Genomic DNA, 14,497 nt, shown 5'->3' with positions numbered 1-14,497 from the left:
TGAGTATAACTATCATGATATCACAAGTTCATAATAAAATAAAAAATATTTAATGAAAAATATATTTATTTTTTAGCTTTTTACAAGTTTAGTGTCGTGTTCGGGTTAGGCGGGTCCAATCTGAAATTGACATGTATTTTTCGTGTCAATTTCAGGTCGACCCAATTCTGACCCGAACATCTTTTTTCTCAACCTTAACCCGTAAAATTCGTGTTGTTTTCGAGTCGTGTTGTTGTGTCATGACTCGTATTACCAGTCCTAACAATAAATACAACTACAATTATCATCCCTTAAAAAAAAAAGAAATCACTGATGAATCTTTGATGAAAAACGCCAACCAGTCCTAACAATAAATACAACTACAATTATCATCCCTTAAAAAAAAAAAGAAATCACTGATGAATCTTTGATGAAAAACGCTAATTTATTTGATGAGAATTTATCTCGAGTCTAATAAGAGCAATACTATAAAAAAATGAATGATAATAAGCATCACTATCTATTAAAAAGTAAGTAGAACAATGTGAAACTCACAAATAAAACTCAATTTCTATTAAATAATAATGCTAACATGTTATTAAGCATTTTTCGACCATTAGCATTGCTCATCTTTGATACAATGGCAAGCATCGAGGAAAAGAAAATCTAGAGTAAATTGCCATACATGATCTCTGTCAGAACTACAATAACTAGTACAAATTCGATTGGCCCAAATCTCAATGAAGAATTCAGAGTCAAAACAAAAGTCAACTAATCATTTAAATCAAACAGCTAGCAAGATGGACCTCTCTGTTCTTTCCATGAACCTGACCACACTGTATCATCCCCAATTCTTTTCTGTCCTTTTTTTAACAGTCTCTTCCCCACATATAATCAGTCAATGTCATAAAAACTATAAAATAATGCCACCTGCTTACTTTTTTTTGTTTTTGATAACTAATGCCACCTGCTTACTTTACCCACATTCCATTTATATATGAAGAAAGAATACAACTTTGGCTTTGATGGGTTTTTCCACAGTAACACCCACTCTGCTCCCTCCAGCGCAGGATTGTAATCACTTCCAACTTTTTTGAACCCAACAATTTTTCTTTTTAAAAAAAAAAAATGTTTTTTGGGCTTCATTTTTTTGACTTCAAAATTTACTATATGGGATTTTGCGTCTGTCTCTTCTTCTCTTCACTCTTGACAATGAGGCTCCTCTAGCAGAAAACCCATAAATCGTATTCTCTTCCATTCCTGATCATCAGTGAGTTTTCCTCTCCTTACTTGTTGTTTTCTTGGATATTTCTTAAGATTTTTTTTTTTAAATTAAACTAGAAAAGATGAAAACTTGATTATGTTTTGTATGTGAAAATTTTACTTCTTTGCTTTCTGGGTTTTTTCTTGTTCTTATTGCTATGTAGCGAGGAGCTTTTTTCTTTTGCATGATTTTGCTTCAATGAATTTCCTAATGGGTGTGTAAAAAAACTCTTTCCCGGGACACCCATTTCAGTAATTGTCATGAAACCAAGGAAGAAGCTTGAAGATTTGATAACAAGTTCTTACACTTATTTCTGTTGTTTGTGAAAAGATTGTTAAATAGTATGGGTTATAGAGTAGAAGTTATAGCACCAACCTCATAGTCTGATCTCCGTGAGCTTCTTTCTGTGTTTGGTTGTTGAGAAATTAGAGAAAATACAAAAGAAATGTTAAAAGTTTTGTTATTTACTAGACAGGTTTTTTTTTTTTTTAAAGTTTATCATGAATTTGTTAAAATCATCTGAGACGACATATTTTCCTTATTTTTTGGCCCTTGGAAACTGAACAAAGTTTTGATTTTTTTGGTTCTCTAGTTGTGGGATTTGTCAAAAGCCGTCACTTTGGAACTTTAAAGTGCGGCATTACGTTTTGATTTGTAGTGGAAAACATCATAATTATGTCCATTTTAAGTGTACTAATTCTGTTGTTACTTTAGGGGGATTTTGCATGATCGACAGTGTTTTTGGTTTCACGTTTTTAAAGGTCCAAGTTCTTCTCTCTCTAATTTCAATGCCCGTTGTTTACTTTTTACTCACTGTTTGTTTGGGATTGCGGGTCCATAATTTATCGATTTGTCACTGTCTAGAATTTTAATTCTTCTGTGCTGCCAAAAAAGCATAAGAATATCATGTTCTTATTGCCATTACTTAGAACTTATCTTTGATAAAGCACTGTTTATAGCATGGTAATGGAAAAACTTGTTTTTGCTAACTATTTAGTTCTTTAGCTACTTAATGGCTAAAGATATGGTCATATGAGATAAGTTCTTCATCATTCTGTTAGGTCCGCTTATGAAACTTTTTCACTTCATATGTCTTGATTTAGGCAGATTAAAAGATGGAGCGGGCTAGATTTAATACAAGGAATCGATGTTCTGGTTCGACCCCATCGGAGGAATCAGCATTGGACCTCGAGAGGAACTGTTGCAACAACTCTAATTTTCCTTCTTTAAGTCCGCCAACACTTCAGCCCTTTGCGTCGGGTGGACAGCATTGCGAGAGCAATGCTGCTTACTTCTCATGGCCAACCCGATTCAACAATGATGCAGAAGAGAGGGCGAACTATTTCGCGAATCTACAGAAGGGGGTCCTGCCCGAAACTCTTGGACGGTTGCCAAAAGGTCAGCAAGCGACCTCATTGCTTGAACTCATGACTATAAGGGCATTTCATAGCAAGATCTTGCGCTGTTACAGCCTGGGAACAGCAATCGGGTTTCGCATTCGTCGGGGCGTGTTGACAGACATCCCGGCTATTCTTGTCTTTGTTTCGAGAAAAGTGCACAAGCAATGGCTCAGCCCCATTCAGTGTCTTCCAACTGCCCTAGAGGTTAGGCAAAGAAATGTATTGAAGTATTGGAACTTATTTGATGTTATCCATCTTAGCACACGTAAAAAAATTGGAACTTCTGGTTTTAATCAGGGTCCGGGAGGTGTGTGGTGTGATGTGGATGTTGTAGAGTTTTCATATTTTGGTGCCCCTGAGCCTGCTCCCAAAGAACAGTTATACACAGAGATTGTAGATGACTTGCGTGGTGGTGATCCATGTATTGGCTCAGGTTCTCAGGTTTTATTTAGTCCCCTTTGAACCTACTTTCTTTTTTTGTTGGTCATATCTTAAAGGTACCATAATTTTCACTGTGTTCTAATGATATCATAGAGCATCTCTAACGCAGTGGGCAAGTGCCAATTTTAATATTTGAGTAGGAAAATCACTCTTCAATGTAGTGCTATTTCGATGCTAAATTTAGCATATGCTATACTTGGTGTCATTGGCACCAAGTATAGCATATGCCAAGTTTTGGCATATGATTGTTATCACCTTTTTCATTTTATCATTAAAAATTGTCATTTTCTAACAATTTCAATACTAAAAGTTTATTTTTACTAGTTCCAAAGTTTAATAGTTAAGACCAAATATATGTATTAGCATTTGAAATAGCATTATATATTGGAGCACAAAATAGAATTGCACATCAGATATGCTTTTCACGCTTTCAGTGGCAAATTTGCATTGAGATGGACTTAGTAGGTTTTAGTTCGGTGTTGAACTTGAGTATATCATCCATTAGAGATTCATGCTAGTGTTACAAACTAAATATCATACTATCTTTGTTAGGTGGCGAGCCAGGAGACATACGGAACTTTGGGGGCCATTGTGAGAAGCCAAACAGGCAATCGACAAGTTGGTTTTCTCACAAATCGGCATGTCGCGGTTGACTTAGATTACCCAAACCAGAAGATGTTTCACCCTCTGCCTCCAACACTCGGACCTGGAGTGTATCTTGGCGCAGTTGAGAGAGCTACCTCCTTTATCACTGATGAGCTTTGGTATGGCATCTTCGCTGGAATAAACCCAGGTATGACACGAGCTTATGAATTGCTGTTAGTTTCAAATTCATTGCAGGCTTAATTTACTTTATGTCAGTTTTCAAGAGTGTTCATGGTTCATTCTACATTAGCTCTTTGTTAAGGACACTGGATGAACTGACTAAAAAAGAAACTATACATTTATTCCAGGAAATGGGACTTAGTCTCTTCTTTTTTTTTTTTTTTTTTTTTTTTTTTTTTTCTTTTTTTGGCTTGGAAAATTCAATTTAACCTTGAAAACCTAACACTTTGCACCACATCAAACAATAAATACTTCAAACAATAGAGCAACTAAGTGACTGTCTGAGGCTGAGGCATCAGCCAATGGTCCTCAGCCAATGGTGCCAAGAAAAACGAAAGACCAAATCCACTTTGCAATTTGGTATATATATTTTTTTTTTCATCGGTCTTCAATCTTCTATTAGCAATAAGTAAGAAATTACATTTTACATCCCATTAGTCTCACCATTTAAGTTTTACCCCCACTCAAGCCAAAAAACTCTGCCCTTTTTTCTTGTCTAGAGATGCCTTAAGAGAATTAGATATTTTTTCTCACTTTTTCCTTATTCTTACTCTTCTTTCCTTTCCCTTTGATTTGCCAGCTCCTTTACCACGTATTTTCATGTTTGATGGTTTCTTCTGACCAAAAAGTTCGCGGTGGAATGTCAATTATCTCAATATCCTTATGATTTCTTGAATTTCTCCCTTGTGCAGAGACATTTGTGAGGGCAGATGGTGCGTTCATTCCTTTTGCCGATGATTTCGACATGTCGACTGTTACTACATCCGTAAGAGGTGTGGGAGAGATAGGTCTTGTCAAAATAATAGACCTGCAATCTCCAATCAGTAGCCTCATTGGGAAGCATGTGATGAAGGTTGGAAGAAGTTCTGGATTGACTACCGGAACCGTCTTAGCCTACGCCCTCGAGTACAACGACGAAAAAGGCATCTGCTTCCTAACTGATTTTCTTGTTGTGGGTGAGAACCAGCAGACATTTGATCTTGAAGGAGATAGTGGGAGTCTCATAATACTAAAAGGTGAGAATGGTGAGAAGCCAAGGCCAATTGGGATCATATGGGGTGGAACTGCTAACCGAGGGCGGCTCAAATTGAAAATCGGCCAACCTCCAGAGAATTGGACAAGTGGAGTTGACCTCGGCCGGCTTCTAAATCTACTCGAGCTCGACCTCATCACAACCGATGAAGGGCTTAAAGGTTTTTGCTGTGCTAGAATGTCGTTTTTGCTGGTTTCCGATTTCCTTACATGATGTCATTCTTTGTTGACATCTTATGCAGTGGCAGTGCAAGAGCAGAGGGCTGCCTCAGCAACAGCAATCGGATCTACGGTTGGTGATTCCTCGACCCCGGATGGAATCCTTCCAAAAGAGAAAGCTGAGGAGAAGTTTGAGTCATTGGGTCTCCAAATCCAGCACATTCCTTTAGAAGTCGAACCTAGCAGCCCTGCTAGGAATCCATTCCTTGCGGAAACAAAGTTTAACCTGGAAGAAGATGCGCCCGAGGCACTCCCCAATGTCGAACATCAGTTCATTCCGAGCTTCATCAGGCGTTCCCCGCTGCATCAGAACAGCCTGAAGGAAAGAGCAGCTTCTGAGAATCTTTCTTCGTTAAGAAATGGCTGCGGCGAAGATATCTTCGTGTCGTTGCATCTGGGGGACAATGAGGCTAAGAGGAGGCGTTCAGATGCTTCCACTAGCACTGAAGAACAACCAAAATGAGTTTTGCATATTTGTGGTTTGAGCTTGGGGGAACTAACCCCATTTTGTGTGTTTGGTTTTTTTTTTTTTTTTTTTTTTTTTGAGGAAACACATGGATGCTGATCATGCTGATACTATGTAGTAACTTTTTAACCATCGGGGTTGAACCATGTTGTAAGTGAAATTTTGGCTCAAAACAAAGAGCCCTCTAGTGGACTACAGAGAAAATCTAAGCTCACTGTATTGTGTTTTGCCTAACTTCAATGAACTCCAGTGACTAAACCTTTTTTTTTTTTTTGGTAGAATTCAGTGACATTCTTTCCAAAACACTAGTTTGCTTCTTTGAGCCAAGCCAAAGTGCAACATTATTCCGGGAAGGTAACTATCACTTTAACGGATCATTTATTGTTATGCTGGTTTTTCTTCATTTCTTTTCTTGTCTTTTTCCACATTGTTATCGTTTTCCCTCTAGTGTCGTTTTTAGATTATTCGTTTTCCTTTTTTCCTTGTTGTGGTCGATGTTATTTTGGTTTGATTGTATATCATTTTGGAACTAATATCGTTTTAAGGTTGTCGTTTTCGAGGTTCACTTTTCGATTGATGTCGTTTTTGAGGTATTGTTGTTTAATGTTTTGTGTTGTTTTTCAATGATGTCATTTTATAGTTTATTGTTATTTTATTATTTGTGTATGTGTCGTTTCCAAATGCATGCCGTTTGCAAGCTGGTTGTCGTTTTTGACGTCATTGTCAATTATGGTAATGTCGTTTTATTCTGTTGTCGGTTCTGATAATCTTGAGATTCTTGACGCTCACGAATTAAAACTCATTCATAGGGCTTGTTGACAGTGGAATTTCGTCAACAAGATTGCGCCGGATTACCACTCAGTGGTCAGTTGAGTTACCGGCTAAAACTAGTTATATTCTTAGATTTATGCAACTGATTGTGTTTGTTTTCAAGGTATTTTGAAGATATATCAATTTGTCGTTAAAACAAAAGAAAAGAACACACGAGGTTATAGTGGTTCACTCTATCACGAAAGAGCTACATCCACTTGTTACTGTATTTTCCTTCTTCAAAGCTTAAAAAAAAAAAAAAAAAAAAAAAAAAAAAAAAAAAAGGGCTTTCCCCTTTTATATCTTGTTGATTACATATGGATACATTTGGGGCGGACCGTGACCGGGAGGGTTCTATGATGGTTTCTCTCAAGTAACTTATTATCCTACTTGTCTAGATTGTAGCCTCTCAGCACCTTTTGAACTGTTCACTCACCCACTTTGTCCACCATTGTGGCTCTGTAGATCCTCTGTGATTTCTATTGGTCCGTTCTAGGTGGTTTATGACTGGCCTTCTCTAAACCTAGAAGTAACTTAGGGATTTCTCCCTTGTCACCTCAGAGGTCATCCTTGGGACGTGGACCCGAACTCATGCGTTCTGCCATCTGCGTCTATATCATATTTTACAGGGCACGGCCTCCGTTCCGGTTGACCCTCTCACGGTACCGCTGGTTTGTTGTGAACAAATCATGCAGGCCTCAACTGTATGTAGAGTCGACAGTTGCATGAATCGTCCTATACGCTCGGCCTTTTCACCAAATGACAAAGAGAGAAATGAGCTTTAAGCGTCGACCACTTCCCACACAACAGGGCACATCTCTCATCGTTCCAAATCGAAAGTAGTAGTTTCTCCATAGAAACATCCTCGTTCCTGATAAACATGGAACAAATAAGACAAACGAAACTAAGAAGTATTTTTACTTGAAATTAAATAGTTTTATACCAATATTGAAGAAATATATCATAATCTAACACGCACAAGCACTTAATAAACAGTAGGCGAGTTCTCTTGGACAAAAGAAAGTCATGATAAGCCGCTAGGAAAATTGAAAAGATTAAACGTTAACAACAAGCTAACAAAAAGGATTATTTAAAATAGTAGTAATCGATGAACATGAAAATTGGACTAAGGGACTAAATTGCATGAATTATATATAGGGTAATTAGTAATATTAGTCTTTCAATTATGCACATAATTTGATCTCTCAACTTTTTTCTTAGCGGATGACCTTTGAACTTTGATTTTTTTTCTTTTTTTTAAATATTCGGAGCTAGTCTTTGATACTAAAAAATTGACGAACGATCAAGAGATAATTACTCCTCAATCATAAGGAAACAGAATTTCTAACACAAATAGCTATTAGTTTTTCGTTTTTATTTTCTTAACGACAGCTAAAAAAAGAATATTTTAAATCACACGAACAATTATATATGATGGGCAATCAACGTTAACAAAGAAACGACAAAAATTAGAAAAACGACAACAATATCTTAAATAAACTTTGATTTGGAAAGACGATTACCTTTAAGAAATGACATCACATGGGAAACGACAATATTACGTAAAACGACATCGATATACGCTAAAAAAAATACCAACAGCACCTGAAACAACAATGATATACCAAACAACATCGATATGGGACATATGTCACAAAATAGTCTAAACCGATTAGTTTTTACATTATTGGAGGGAAGATATATATTGAAAAATCTTAAATATGGAAAAAAAAAGTCTAATTAATAACTTTTGCATTTTAAAAGTGAAAAAAGATTGATTTGAGTAATAGATTGAAAACATTAACGTTGCTATATTTTTAAGGCCTCTATAAAACGTTTTCCTAAGGCGTCCTTCTAATCTTGTTAAGCCGGCCATCAATCTTTAAGGAGACGTTTGGTTCATAGATTCAAAATTATGATTCAAAATTATTCTCATTTTACGTGTGTTTTTTGTGAAAGAAAAAACTGTAGCGAGTCACGAATCATGATTCAAATCATTGCACGAATCCCTCTTTCAGGCCTTGTGTACAGTGTCGTGTGTCCAAATATGTATTGTTTTGCTAAAAATCATTTATATAAAGCACTGTTTTTATGGCCGGTAATGAAAGACATTTATATAATTTAGAGGCATTAATCCTTAAACCATATTAGAAGGGTAACCTAAGAACGTTCAAACAAGGTAGCTATAGTAATTGGGTCAAATCCTCACAAAATGATTAACATTTGATTTTTTCTCCCCAGATAAAATTCAAATACTTTAATAAAATTGATTCCCTTTGTCGCGTATACCTAACCAAGTACTAGACAGTAGTTGGCAATATATAATGGAGTTCAAACTTAAAAGAGGACAACCCTAACAAAGAGTATCAAAAAGATGGCTAGAACTTCTAACTTATTTGTATATGTAGTCTTCACAATATTCACAAGTTTGATCCTTGAAGATTGTGTAAAGTGTAAGCTCTAAATTTGCTTACATATCATGATTTATATGTGTCGGCATCTCTAATGACTTGTGTGTGTGTATGATATATAAACATGGATGTTTGGTACGAGAATTCGTGTCATGGTTCGAATTGATTCGTGGTTCGCTACAATATTTTCTCTCATAAAAAATACACATAAATCGAAAATAATTTTGAATCATAGTTTTAAATCCGTGAACCAGACGTTCACATCTCGACGCGCGGAAGATGTATATTGTTGCTCAATTGTGACAACTCCTGCAAAATGAAAAATAATGCAGATGAAGGATTATGCTATCGTGGAAAATGCATTTGTCACCGCTGCAAAGAATTTCTTAATGGTATTTAATTATTATAATACTTTGATGATTAATTTGCATATACACCTTATTCTTTATGATTAATTTTTGAGCTAGAAATCGGAAAATTCGAACTCTAGACCAAGCATAAAAATTCCTACATTATTCTAATTTATTACATGACATGATAAGATGTGTGTATTTATACGTATATATTGTTCATGATGCAAGTTGATTGTTAGTTTACCAATCCATCCCAAAAGCTTAAGTTATTAAGAGGTGGGTCAACAATAGTTTTACACTTTAAAACTCCCCCTCATGTGTGGGCTGGATAATGGTCCAACACGTGAATATTTAAGCCCGAGATATATTAAAGGCCCAACACATGATGACAATTTAAATGAGGATAAAGAGTGTAATTACGGGGGCTTGAACTCAAGACATCCCTATCTGATACCATATTAAGGTTTTGGGATGGATTGGTAAACTAACATTGATGTTCTTTGAATTATATATATGTATGTATATATATATATATTATACTGTAGGATAAATATTGGGGGGTTGTGAGTTTTATAGCACAACATGGCATGGAAGATGCAGATTGAGTTCTGGTTGTGCAAGCAAGTGCGTTACAAGAGAAGAGGCGTGGGGAGGAGAATGTCAAGACGGTCACTGTGTTTGCTTTAGAAAGCACTATATTTAATAATTTAATTAACATTGTGAAAAAATATATATAAAAGATATTTAAAAAGTGTTAAAAAAATATGATACATAATAAAAAAAATGTATAAAAAAAGTATTTAAACAGTTCAAAAAACCCAAAATACAAATTAGAAAGACAAAACAATTAGATAGTAAGCGAATAAATAAAGTTAAAAAAACTCAAAATACAAATCAGTTAGATAGTAATAAGTTGTGTGGTTAAAAAAAATAAAAGTTATTATACAAATGACAATGAATTCAAAATCAGAAATTGCTGAATGACTTACACCCCGTTCATTTCACCGATTTGAGTTTAGAATTCGAGTTTTGTTACAGTAAAAAGCTCTCAGAAATAGTCACATCTAACTTTTTTATTACAGTAAAAAGCTCTCACATAAAATCATATCTTAACTCGAATTACAAACTCGAATTAGTGAAGTGAACGGGCCCTTAATAAAACACCACAAATATATAAAGAAGAGCCAAATCACTTATTCGAAGACATTTCATATATCATATGAATTATAAAGAAATACACTATAATCACCAATAAAGAATACCAACACAATTACAAACAATTTTATCCCAAAACAACAATTGTATGTGAAAGAATTGGTTCAGGTATTTTTTTTTCCTCGCTACTAAGATATATCAATAATAACTCAAATATGACCTAACAAAAATTTTGGCTGCCAACGGAATTATTAAAGAATTTGTACATAATATGACTAAATTGGAACATCAACCAATGGAAGAAAACAGGAAGAGAGTAATTATAGTTATATGTGAAAGAGTTGGTTCATGTTTCTTTTTTTTTTCCTCGTCACCAAGATATATCAATGAAATGAAGCCCAAAAGCTTCACGGAAAGGAAGAGAGAGAAGAAAATGGACAAAAAAAAATGCCCAGAAAAAATGAAAGTTCTAGGAAAAGGAATAGCAAATGTCAAACATTGGGAGTGGTAAAAGAAAGAAAACCAAAATAAATGACCAAAATGCCCGGAAGAAAAACACAACGCAAAATAAAACTAAGGGTAAACAGTAAAAACACTCAAAAAGACGCAGATGGTATGAAAAATTATTCAACAGAAAGAATAAGGGGTAAAATTAGAAAGTCATTGTTCAAAGAACAGTGACTTTCCTACTTCTTTTAGTATATATATTAATTACTTTGTTATTAATTTTGCCGGGAGTTATGGAGATCCTTATCGACTGTTGGCCTAGCTCAACAATATTATTTGATCACATAATTAAATATAGTGGCCTTAGGAGACTAAATTGTATGTGTCTTTTATACGAGTTTGAATGTTCCATGCCTCTCTCTCTCCTATTGCTGCCATTTTGTTATTCGTCAAATCTTGAGTAAATTGAAGCGAAAAGACATGGCTTAATTCAACTTTAAAGACTCAGATGACGTTTGGTTGGAGGATTCAAATTATGTGATTTGAGCTATTTTCGATTTACGTGTATTTTTTGTGAGATAAAATACTGTAACGAATCACGAATCATGATTCGAATCAGGGAACAAATCCCTCTACCAAACATAAGTTTATATTTACAACCATCATACACTCAAAGCCGTACAACACATTGGCTGGACATGGGCTATTGAGTATCAATCTTTCTTGGGATGAGAAGAAGCAAAGGCATTACAATATTGCACTAACCCATATCTTAATCTAGTTGTAATAACTTATGCAGTTGGTAGATTCATACCATGATTTGAATTATGATTTGTGGTTCACTACAGTGTTTTCTCTTAAAAAAAATACGCGTAAATCGAAAATGATTCTGAATTACGATTTTAAATTTATGAACCAAACGTCATCTTATTTTTGTGTGTGTATTTTCTTGTTATATATGTAGCTTCAAAAGGCCAGATAACGGATGGTGCTTCAAAAGAGTCAAAAATTTGTTTTTAATGAGGCTCGATTTATTTCTCCATCAAATTATGTGAACAGTTATTATAAAAATAATGCACACAGAAATCTACCACATATCTTAGTTGAGTAAGTTACGTGCACAATACTAGATATGTAGTTGAAATATTTACATCATTTTTCTTGCAAAAGAAAAAAGAAACTATACTACAATATAAATAAAAGGTCGGCCAGATAAGATAAGAAAACGAATTTTTTAAAGTAATTTGCAGTAATACACTAGAAATTATACAGAGAAACACAAACTTGAAACTACGCCTACCACGAAGAGAAGGAGGGAAAAAAAACAAAAAACAAAAAAAGAAAGAAAGAAAGAAAGAGAGTGCGTGTTTAGAACCGTTTTTAAAAACGATTTTTACGTATTTTGAGAAACAAAAAATGAAAATAAAAACAAAACAACATTTGTTTAACAAATGTTTAGAAAACGAAAACAGTTAGAATGATTTTTGTGAAAGAATTAAAAAACAGTTAAAAGTTATTTTCACTTTTCTATTTTCATTTTTAATACTTATTAATAATATTATAATATATTAATTAATAAACACGATTTCATTTTTTTATTATATTCAAAACAATCTTTTAAAAAACTAACCAAACGCAATTTCAAAATCAGTCTTAGTCTCATTTTTACTTTTTATTGAAAACAAAATCATTTTAAAACCCGTTTGGTTCGCTAATTTGAGTTTTTAATTCGAGTTGAGATGTGATGTTGTGTGAGAGCTTTTTACTGTAGTAAAAAAGTTAGATGTGACTGTTTCTGAGAGCTTTTTACTGTAGTAAAACTCAAATTCTAAACTCAAATAAGCGAAATGAACGGGGCCTAATTCTAAACGCACCGAGACAGTCAAAAATCAAAAATACTATTTACAGAAGCGATTGAGAAATGTGTATACTAGAGAAAAAGAAGAAACCAATCTCATGTGTACATAATCCCTAAAACCAATCTCATGTGTACATAATCCCTTCTTAACTAGTTTGTATCTTCCAATAATAAAATTTATCTCAAATACAATAAAACGATTATGAATTCAGAATGCCAGTCATTGCCAAAAACGAATCCTCTTGAACAATGCTATGGCACTTGCTACAAAGTTAGAGGTTATATCTCCAAATGAAATACAAATTTTTTCAGAAAAGAAAACAAAAATAAAAGATAGATACCCTTTTCTGTGTGTATTGCCATATATCAGAATTAGAATGTGAGGAAAAAAAATATATTTTTTTATATAAATTTATTATTCACTAATTATTCTGAGCCTTTTTTAGGGAGCTTTTTAAAAACAACTTTTAACGTCGGACTTAAAAAATTATTTTTAAAAATATTTTAAATAATCTGTTAGAAGTACTTTAATTTTTTAAAAGAGTTTTTAATCAAAATCATGTGGCTTCTAAAAAAAACACTTTTAAATAGATTTTGAAATTTTTATCAAGTTTTATTAGAACATTGTAAACTTCATTATAATATTTTTATTTTTTATTAAAAAATTTAAAAATTATTTTGATCATTAAACTCTTTTATTCTAAGGGATTTTCTCTTGTGCGCCTCCCCATTTTGGCATACCGGTAGGTCTTGTAAAAATAGAGTTTGACTCCAGTTTCATTGGGTTTCAGACCGGGCGTACATATTTTGAATGTGGACCGCCTTGTAGCATAGCATTACTTGATCCCACCTCTGAGGAGAAAGTGATTTTTATTCCAGCGTTGCTAACTTGAAAGACTTTTTTTTTTTCCTCGAAATTTTTGCCTTTCCCTCTATTGAAGCCAAGATTCTATAGCCGTTTTGTTTATGGATTTAAAATTATAATTAAAAATTATTTTTAATTTATGTATATATTTTATAAAAAAATATTATAACGAGTCACTAATTATAATCTAAATTATAATAAGAAACTTTACTCTCAGCACGACTAATTATAATCTAAATTATAATAAGAAACTTTACTCTCAGCACGAGTTGGGAAAATTTTGTAATTGCTGAAGCTTGAATTTTTTTTTTTTTTGTTTTGTCTACTGAACTGAAAGGGTTTCAAAGAAATTATAAAGAATATATATACATATATGTGGATATATATTTTTTATTATAATTAGTAGTCCAAAAATTTTTGTTCATCTTCTAATTTGGGGAGAGATGAATGAATGTTGAAGGCAGGGGTGGAAAGCTTCTCACTTGTTGCAGAGAACGGAAAAAATGGAGGAGGATGAGGAGTTGCGATTTCAGTTTTCAAAACAAAAGGCAGTGGGACCCACTCATTTATATCCACGTAGGATGGGTTTTTCAGCTAATCGTGACCAATAACAAGAGCCCGTTCACTTCGCTGATTCGAGTTGAGATGTGATTTTATGTGAGAACTTTTTACTGTAGTAAAAAAGTTAGATGTGATTATTTGTGAGAGCTTTTTACTGTAGTAAAACTCGAATTCTAAACTCGAATCAGCGAAATGAACGACTCTTTGTTTGCTAGCAAATTGGTTGCGCAGGAACGATATTGGCTTTTCATCACACGATTATAATCGAACGATCAATTCAAAACAGGGGTAGTTTCAAAAAGAGAGGTCCACGAGAGAAAGTCTCTTATTCTATATACTTTGAAAAATTATGAGTGTGCTTAGAATTCGTTTTAAAATAATTTTATTTTTTATATAAAAATAAAAATAAAA

General features: G+C 33.8%; 1 protein-coding gene across 3 annotated transcripts; it reads left to right on the top strand.

The window, feature by feature from the left end:
• The first annotated feature begins 1,023 nt into the window (after positions 1-1,023).
• On the top strand, positions 1,024-5,664 carry LOC21384366. 3 transcript variants are annotated; one of them, XM_010113428.2, is made up of 6 exons: positions 1,024-1,249; positions 2,351-2,847; positions 2,941-3,084; positions 3,637-3,877; positions 4,602-5,102; positions 5,184-5,664. In XM_010113428.2, exons 2-6 carry the CDS (start codon positions 2,359-2,361, stop codon positions 5,621-5,623), a joined length of 1,815 nt encoding a protein of 604 aa, XP_010111730.1. In that variant the 5' UTR covers positions 1,024-1,249; positions 2,351-2,358; the 3' UTR covers positions 5,624-5,664. The 3 variants fall into 3 exon arrangements, with proteins under 3 accessions (XP_010111730.1, XP_024031384.1, XP_024031385.1); XM_024175616.1 differs by having other exon boundaries at positions 2,347-2,847; XM_024175617.1 differs by lacking the exon at positions 1,024-1,249 and adding an exon at positions 1,958-2,004 and having other exon boundaries at positions 2,347-2,847.
• The last annotated feature ends 8,833 nt before the right edge of the window (positions 5,665-14,497 follow it).

This window comes from Morus notabilis, unplaced genomic scaffold (assembly GCF_000414095.1).
Source record: "Morus notabilis unplaced genomic scaffold, ASM41409v2 Scaffold5640, whole genome shotgun sequence".
Lineage (NCBI taxonomy): Eukaryota > Viridiplantae > Streptophyta > Magnoliopsida > Rosales > Moraceae > Morus > Morus notabilis.
This window is presented reverse-complemented; position numbering and strand designations above follow the sequence as displayed.